General features: G+C 37.9%; 1 protein-coding gene across 1 annotated transcript in view; it reads left to right on the top strand.

Moving 5' to 3' along the window:
* LOC108512380 (glutamate receptor ionotropic, kainate 2-like) overlaps positions 1-8798 on the top strand; it is a 485136-nt gene that overhangs the window by 25573 nt on the left and 450765 nt on the right. Inside the window, 1 exon segment of the mRNA XM_017847623.1 lies at positions 6598-6651. Within this exon segment, the coding sequence (XP_017703112.1) occupies positions 6598-6651 (54 nt within the window).

Genomic DNA, 8798 nt, shown 5'->3' on the forward strand with positions numbered 1-8798 from the left:
CTTTCCATGTTTAGTGTTTCCTTCAGGATCTCTTTTAGGGCAGGCCTGGTGGTGACAAAATCTCTCAGCATTTGCTTGTCTGTAAAGGATTTTATTTTTCCTTCACTTATGAAACTGAGTTTGGCTGGATATGAAATTCTGGATTGAAAATTCTTTTCTTTAAGAATGTTGAATATTGGCCCCCACCTCTTCTGGCTTGGAGAGTTTCTGCCAAGATATCTGCTGTTCGTCCAATGGGCTTCCCTTTGTGTGTAACCTGACCTTTCTCTCTGGCTGCCCTTAACATTTTTTTCCTTCATTTCAACTTTGGTGAATCTGACAATTATGTGTCTTGGAGTTACTCTTCTCGAGGAGTATCTTTGTGACATTCTCTGTATTGCCTGAATTTGAATGTTGGCCTGCCTTACTAGGTTGGGGAAGTTCTCCTGGATGATATCCTGCATAGCATTTTCCTACTTGGTTCCATTTTCCCCGTCACTTTCAGGCACACCAATCAGACGTAGATTTGGTCTTTTCACATAATCCCATACTTCTTGGAGGCTTTGTTCATTTCTTTTTACTGTTCTTTCTCTACACTTCTCGCTTCATTTCATTCATGTGATCTTCAATCACTGATACTCTTTCTTCCAGTTGATTGAGTCGGTTACTGAAGCTTGTGCATTTGTCACATAGTTCTCATGTTATGGTTTTCATCTCTATCAGTTCTTTTAAGGTCTTCTCTGCATTTGTTATCCTAGTTATCCATTCTTCCATTCTTTTTTCAAGGTTTTTTAGTTTCTTTGCGCTGGTTACGTAGTTCCCCTCTTAACTATGAGAAATTTGATCACCTGAAGCCTTCTTCTCTCAACTCGTCAAAGTCGTTCTCCTTCTAGCTTTGTTCCATTGCTGGCGATGAGCTGCATTCCTTTGGAGGGGGAGATGCGCACTGATTTTTTGAATTTCCAGCTTTTCTGCACTGCTTTTTCCCCATCTTTGTGGTTTTATCTGCCTTTGGTCTTTGATGATGGTGACATACTGATGGGGTTTTGGTGTGGATGTCCTTTCTGTTTGTTATTTTTCCTTCTAACAGTCAGGACCCTCAGCTGCATGTCTATTGGAGTTTGCCTGAGGTCCACTCCAGACCCTGTTTGCCTGGGTATCAGCAGCGGAGGCTGCAGAAGATAAAATATTGCTGAACAGGGAGTGTTGCTGTCTGATTCTTGCTCTGGAATCTTCATCTCAGAGGTGTACCCCGCCGTGTGAGGTGTGAGGTGTTGGTCTGCACCTAGTGGGGGATGTCTCCCAGTTAGGGTACTCAGGGTTCAGGGACCCACTTGAGAAGACAGTCTGTCTGTTCTCAGAGCTCAACCTCTCTGCTGGGAGATCCACTGCTCTCTTCAAAACTGTCAGACAGGGGCATTTACCTCTGCCAAGGTTTCTGCTATTTTTTGTTTAACTATGCCCTGTCCTCAGAGGAGGAGTCTACAGAGGCAGGCCGGCCTCCTTGAACTGTGATGGGCTCCACCCAATTCCTGCTTCCCAGCGGCTTTGTTTACCTACTTAAGCCTCAGCAATGGCGGGCACCCCTCCCCCAGCCTTGCTGCCACCTTGCAGTTAGATCAGACTGCTGTGCTGAGGGAGGCTCCGTGGGCGTGGGGTCCTCCAGACCAGGCGTGGGATATAATCTCCTGGTGTGCCGTTTGCTAAGACCCTTGGTAAAGTGCAGTATTAGGGTGGGAGTTACCCAATTTTCCAGGTGTTGTGTGTCTCACTTTCCTTTGGCTAGGAAAAGGAATTCGCTTCCCCCTTGCACTTCCCACGTGAGGTGATGCCTTGCCCTGCTTCAGCTCTTGCTGGTTGGGCTGCACCCGCGAACCAGCACCAACTGTCCAACACGCCCCAGTGAGATGTACCCGGTACCTCCGTTGAAAATGCAGAAACCGCCCGTCTTCTGTGTTGCTCATGCTGGGAGCTGGAGGCTGGAGCTGTTACTGTTCGGCCATCTTGGGCGCATGCCCCAGTCAATTACATTATTAAGAATAACTCTATAGGCCGGGCACGGTGGCTCAAGCCTGTAATCCCAGCACTTTGGGAGGTCGAGACGGGCAGATCACGAGGTCAGGAGATCGACACCATCCTGGCTAACACGGTGAAACCCCGTCTCTACTAAAAAATACAAAAAACTAGCCAGGCGAGGTGGCGGACTCCTGTAGTCCCAGCTACTCGGGAGGCTGAGGCAGGAGAATGGCATAAACCTAGGAGGCGGACCTTGCAGTGAGCTGAGATCCGGCCACTGCACTCCAACCTGGGCAACAGAACGAGACTCCATCTCAAAAAATTAGCCTGGCACAGTGGCTCATGCATGCAGTCCCATCTACTTAGGAGGCTGAGAATGGAGAATGGCTTAAGCCCAGGAGTTTGAAACCAGCCTGGGCAACATAAAAATATATATATGTATTTTAAATTAGTCTGGAATGGTGGTGTATGCCTCTAGTCCCATCCACTCGGGAGGCTGAAGTGGGAGAATCTCTTGAGCCCAGGAGTTCAAGGTTGCAGTGAACTGTGATTGTGGCTCTACACTCCAGCCTGGTGAAAAAAAGAAAAAAAACTATTAAAATTCATCATTTTGGCTTGTATTACCTGTCACAAAAACTCTGTTTCCATTAGTGATCACTCCCCAGTCTCCTTTGACCCTACTCCCAGCTCTAGGCAATCACTAATCTGTTGTCTTTCCCTATCGTTTTGCCTATCCTTGACATTTCATGCAAATGGAATCATACAATATATGGTGTTTTGTGAGTGGCTTTTTTCATTTAGTGTAGTTTTCATGGTTTATCCATGTTTTAATATGTCTCCTAACTTCAGTACTTTTTATTGACAAATAATATTCCATTGTATGAATATATACCACATTTTGTTCACCCATCAATCAGTTGATGAGCATTTGAGTTGTTTCCACCTTTACTTTTATGAGTAATGCTGATAAGAATATTACGTATAAGTCTTTTTGTGGAGATATATTTTCACATCTCTCAAGTATATACTCATTAGTGAAATTGTTGGGTAAATTTATATTTAACATTTTGAGGAACTTCTAAAGTATTTTCAAAAGCAGCTGTACCATTTTACATTTCAAACAACATGATGAACATTCCAGTTTCTTCATGTTCTCACCAACATTTTTATCTGTCTTTTTTAATTGTAGCCATTTTAGTGAATGTGAAATGGTATCTCATTGTGGTTTTGATTCACATTTCCCTAATGACTAATGATATTTAACATCTTTTTCTGTCCTTATAGGCCATGTTTATAACTTCTTTGGAGCAATGTCTATTTAAATCCTTTGTGCAATTTTTAATTGAATTGTCTTTTTATTACTGAGTTTTAAGTGTTATTTATGTATTTTGATTCTAAGATTTTAATCCGATGTGATTTACAAATATTTTCTCTTATCCTATGGGTTTTCACTTTCTTGATGATATTCTATGCTTTTGGTGACATACCTAAAGAGATGGTATCTATGCTTTTGGTGACATACCTAAAGAGTTCTTTACCTAACCTAAGGTCACAGAGATTGATTCCTATGTTTTCTTTTAAGATTTTATAGCTGTAGCTCTTACATAAAGGTATATGATTCATTTTGAGTTACTTTTTATGTATGGTGTGAGGAAATGATCCAATGTCATTCTTTTTCATGTATCTCACCACTTTACCCCGCAACATTTATTGAAGGTGATTCTTCTGATTGAATGTTCTTAGTACCCTTGTCCAAAGTCAAGGAATTACTTCTGACTCTCTGTTCCATTAATCTTTATGTGTACCCTATGCCAGTACCATCTTGTCTTGATTACTGTAGCTTTCTAATTTGCCTTTTTTTTTTTTTGGAGACAGGATCTTTCTTTCTCATGCATGCTCAAACATGCTCAAATGCAGTGGCACGAACACAGCTCACTGCAGCCTCAATATCCAGGGCTCAAGCTATCCTCTTATCTCAGCCCCCTAAGTATCTGGGGCTACAGGCACATGCCATCATGCCTGGCTCATTTTTATATTTCTAGAGATGGAGTTTTGCCATGTTGCTCAGGCTGGTCTCAAACTCCTGGGCCTGGGCAATCTTTTTGCGTCGGCCTCCTAAAGTCCTGGGATTACAGATGTGAGCCCCTGCATCTGGCGTGTACACATTTTGAATGGTAAAGCCTGAGTTTTCTAACTTTGTTTCTCTTTTTTAAGATGGTTTTTGTTATTCCTGCATTTCCATGTGAAATTCTAATCAGCTTGTCAGTAGCTGCAAAATCGCCAGCTTGAGTTTTGATAGGGATTACATGGAATCTGTAAATCAGTTTTGGGATTATTGGCATTTTTACAATATTAAGTCTTCTAATTCAGAAATGTAACTTGTCTTTTCATTTATTTAGGTTTTCTTTAATGTCATAAAGAAATGCTTTATAGTTTTCTTACCGTAAGTCTAACACTTTTGGTTAAATTTATTCATAAGTATTTTCTTTTCCATGCTATTATAAATTGAATTATTTTCTTAACTTCATTGTCCAACTGTTTATTGCTAGTGTGCTAACATATTGTTAACTTTTGTATATTGATCTTGAATCCTGCTACCTTACTGAACTCATTTATTACCTCTAATAGAATTTTTGTTGATTTCATAGGATTTTTTCTACATAAATCATGTCCTCTGCAAATAAAGATTGATTTAATTATTCCTTTTAAACCTGGCTGTCTTCTATTTCTTTTTCTTGCCAATTTTCTTGTCTGGAAAATCCAGTACAATGTTTAATACAGACAGTGAAAGTCTTGTTTCTGATCTTAGGGAGAAAGCCTGTAGTGCCTCATCAATAAGCATGATGGCTATGACTTTTTCATAGACGACCTTTATCAGATTGAGGAAGTTTCTTTCTGTTCCTAGTTTGTTGGGTATGCTGTTTAAGTTATTGATTTAAAAATACTCACTGCATTTTTACAATGGATTCGACATTTTGTATTTTAGAATCCAGATCAGATGGAGACTAATGTAACCAAAATATCTTTCAATTTTATTAGCAGCATAGTCTGGTGCATCCATTTTCTAGCTATTGTAATGCCCAGACCTGTGATGACCCAAAAGCAACCACCAGAGTCCAGAGACAAAGCCAAGCGGCAGGGATCGCTTTATTTTGAGTTTGAATTCAGTTCCCTCCAGCTAGGTATCGGATTCTAGGGAGAGACCCCGAGCTCGGTGTTCAGCCGTCTTTTATAGTCAGACACAAACAAGTTACAGCAAGTTACAGAGTCACTGGGGATTTTACAGTTGTAGGTTTACAATTGGCTGACATTTAAAGTTAAACATTAGTCAGTTGTTCATTGGTTCCCGCCCTTTGACCAAACCACAAACGGCCGCTTGCCCTTCTAGGGACTTTCCAGATAACCTTGTTGTTTTAGCATTAAGGGGAGTTTCCTGACTTTTCTGACCTCTGATATTCCTGACTTTTCTGACCTCTGATAATCAGTATTTTCCACTCCTCNCCTGACTTTTCTGACCTCTGATATTCCTGACTTTTCTGACCTCTGATAATCAGTATTTTTCCACTCCTCAACAAACAATGCATTTATACTCTTTTAGCTATTTTAAAATATACAGTTATATTATTATTGACTATAGTCAATCTGTTGTGCTATCAAATACTAGATCTTATTCCTTCTTTTTTTTTTTAGCCTATTAATTTCTATACCCAGAATGTAGCTGAGACAGCTACTTTGTAAATAAGTTTTTGTAGCTAGTGGCTTATGGAAGGCTGTTAGATGTACCTGAGAATAATTGTTTCCTACTAAGAACTCTTCATTCAACTAAAAATGCATTGTTTTTTAATTATCCTTGCCAACTGCTGTTCATTGATAAGCAGTTATTTCAAAAGCGTTCTCTTATTTTCAGAGAGAAAATGACATGGACACTTGTTATAACTGAAAGTTCTAACCCAAAAGTCCTTGTTTTTAAGATTGACAGTCTAAAATTGATGAGGTCTGTAGAAGAGTGAAATAAAACACAGTAATTTGTGACTAGTTTATTAATAACAACAAAAACATTTCTTTAATTATATGTACTTTTTAAATAAGAGTGGTAATTTACATTTCCTTCATTAATGCTATGGAAATGTCTCTAAAGAGCTAAAATAAATGGCTGTTGGCATTGTGTTTTGCAGCACTTTTTTCCTAATTCAGTAATATTGTTCATTAAAATAAAATAAGTTCCTCATTAGGGTATTTGTAGTGAAGACATTACGAATGTAACAAATTAAGATGTGCTAATTTCAGGTTTTGTGTCAATTTTAATGCCTTCTTTAATGTGTTAAGCCATAGCTTTACAATTGCAAACATTCAACTAATAGCTTTTCTATCTAGAGGATTGCTTCAGAAATTCCTTCAGTAACCACTAATCTTTGACTACTGGGAAAAGATTTAGTTTAACCTAATTGTATGTAATATGAATATTGTGGATTGATTCTTTATCACATCCTACTATATTTTGTTCTCACTTGAATTATTGACATATTGTCTTTCCTATAATATTTTTCAGTAATTTTTTTTTATTTTTTCAGTAATTTTTTTTTTTTTTTTTTAATTTCTTAGGCATTAGCTATGGGAATGATGACGGAATACTATCATTACATCTTTACCACTCTGGTAAGTACTTTATTAAAACAAAATGTTCTGAATTTTATTATTATGACTTTTTCAGATGAAAAATAGGTTTTTTAGTAAGAAGTATTATGACTTAGTCCTTTGTAGTTACATTTTAATTTGATAAGACCCCACCACAATTATTATCAGAGAGGATAGCTCTTAATAGAAGTTGATGATTTTAAAATAATATCATTTCAGATATCAATTCAAAATATTGCATGTCTTATTTTCATGTTGCTTTAGAGAACTTTCAGAACATAATGGATCTTGAAATTAGTTTCCTGAGAAATCAGTGCTTTAGAAAAGCACAAATTCAGCCAGGTGCAGTGGCTCACACCTATAATCCCAGCACTTTGGTAGGCCAAGGCAGGAGGTTCACCTGAGGTCAGGAGTTCGAGACCAGCCTGACCAATGTGGTGAAACCCCATCTCTACTAAAAATACAAAAATTAGCCAGGCTTGGTGATGGATGCCTGTAGTCACAGCTACTCAGGAGGCTAAGACAGGAGAATTGATTGACCTGGGAGGCAGAGGTTGCAGTGAGCCAAAGTTATACCACCGCACTCTAGCCTGGGCGACAGAGCTAGACTCCATCTTAAAAAAAAAAAAAAAAAAAGACAGAAAAAAGAAAAGCGCAAATTCTTATGTTATCTCAGCTCTATTCACTTTTTGAAAATCAGATGTACTGAAGCTGTCCTTTCAGTAGATTAAAGTTTCTATTCTGCTTTTGCCTATGTTTAGTTAGACTTCCTTAAAAGTCAGTATGCTTTAATTTGCCATCAGCAAATTGAAAGTTACCTTTATATTTTGTTTTCACATACCCACCACACAATTTCCTCTTATTTTGTTTGAAAATCTGACTTTAGCCTATATCAAACTTACTGTTAGCTCCATTTCTTTATCAATACATTATCCTGACCTTTCTTTCTCTGTAAAACAGCTGTCTCTTTACTAATTCTTTCTTCCACATGTCCCAAATATGAGAGTATCTCCAAGTTTGAACTTCATCCAATCTTATTTTCTCTTCAATTATTTTCTTCAGAACGGTTTGTATTTAGAGCCTCAGTTATCATCTTTGTTTGAATGAGGTCTAAATGTTCTATGTAATATTCATGAATTACTGTATACTGTAAAACAATTTTAATTGTTGTGCCATTAGATAATTTCAAAATATTTAAACTTCAGTGTCCTCTGAATTGACCCCTCTTCTGATTATCTTAAAAATTTCCACTTTTATTGACTCCTGTGTCACTAACAATATTTTACTGATTTTTCCTTTGCACTGTCTCTAGCATCTATCTTCTCCATTCCCATAATAACCAGTCTAACCAATGTTTTCTCCATTAACTTGAAATTCTTCCAGTTAGTCTCCTTGCTTCTAGGAGTCTTGAAGCTGCCAGATCAGATTATTAAAATTTAATTGATTGCAACAGCTTCCTGTGATGACAACTCTTACTTCCAAAGGAGATTATTCATGCAGTAGGATGTATTTTACTTTTAAATAGCAAAGCTGGCTCTGGCATGTCTCTGTCTTACTTCCTAGCAGACAACTTTTTGCAGCTTGTAAGAAACTTAGTGTTGGGGGTGGAGAGGGAGTGAGAGCATTCCCTCATCAGCAAATGATATTTCAGTGCTGTTACAACTCAGCCTCAGCATAAGCATAAGATTTTGGGGAAATCAAAAGTACCTCTCAATAAGGAAAATAAACGAAACAACTAGTTTAGGATACATAGAACTCATAGGCCTACATTTGAAGGCCTTTTATACTGTGATCCTAATCAAACTTTCCCATTTCCTTTTGCTACTATTCTCCTTTAGGAATTCTCATTTATAGCTAAACTGATGTTCTGACGAACTGAGCTGAATAGGTTTTATGTCTTCTAATTTTTGTGTCTCCACTCATACTTTGAATTCTCTTTTTGCCAATCAATAGCCCAGTCTTTCTTTAATGGCAACTGTAGGGTAGAAAAGATTTCTTTTCCTTACACATCCTGAGGTTCAGGGCTGAGATCTCTAAACAAAAGACAGGTTAACAAGAGAAACACATAAACATTTATTTAATATAAATTTTATGTGACACAAAAGCCATCAGAAATAAAGACTCAAAGAAATTGGAAAATCTAGCTTTTTTTTTCTTTTTTCTTTTTT

This window comes from Rhinopithecus bieti, unplaced genomic scaffold (assembly GCF_001698545.2).
Source record: "Rhinopithecus bieti isolate Rb0 unplaced genomic scaffold, ASM169854v2 scaffold_28529, whole genome shotgun sequence".
NCBI lineage: Eukaryota > Metazoa > Chordata > Mammalia > Primates > Cercopithecidae > Rhinopithecus > Rhinopithecus bieti.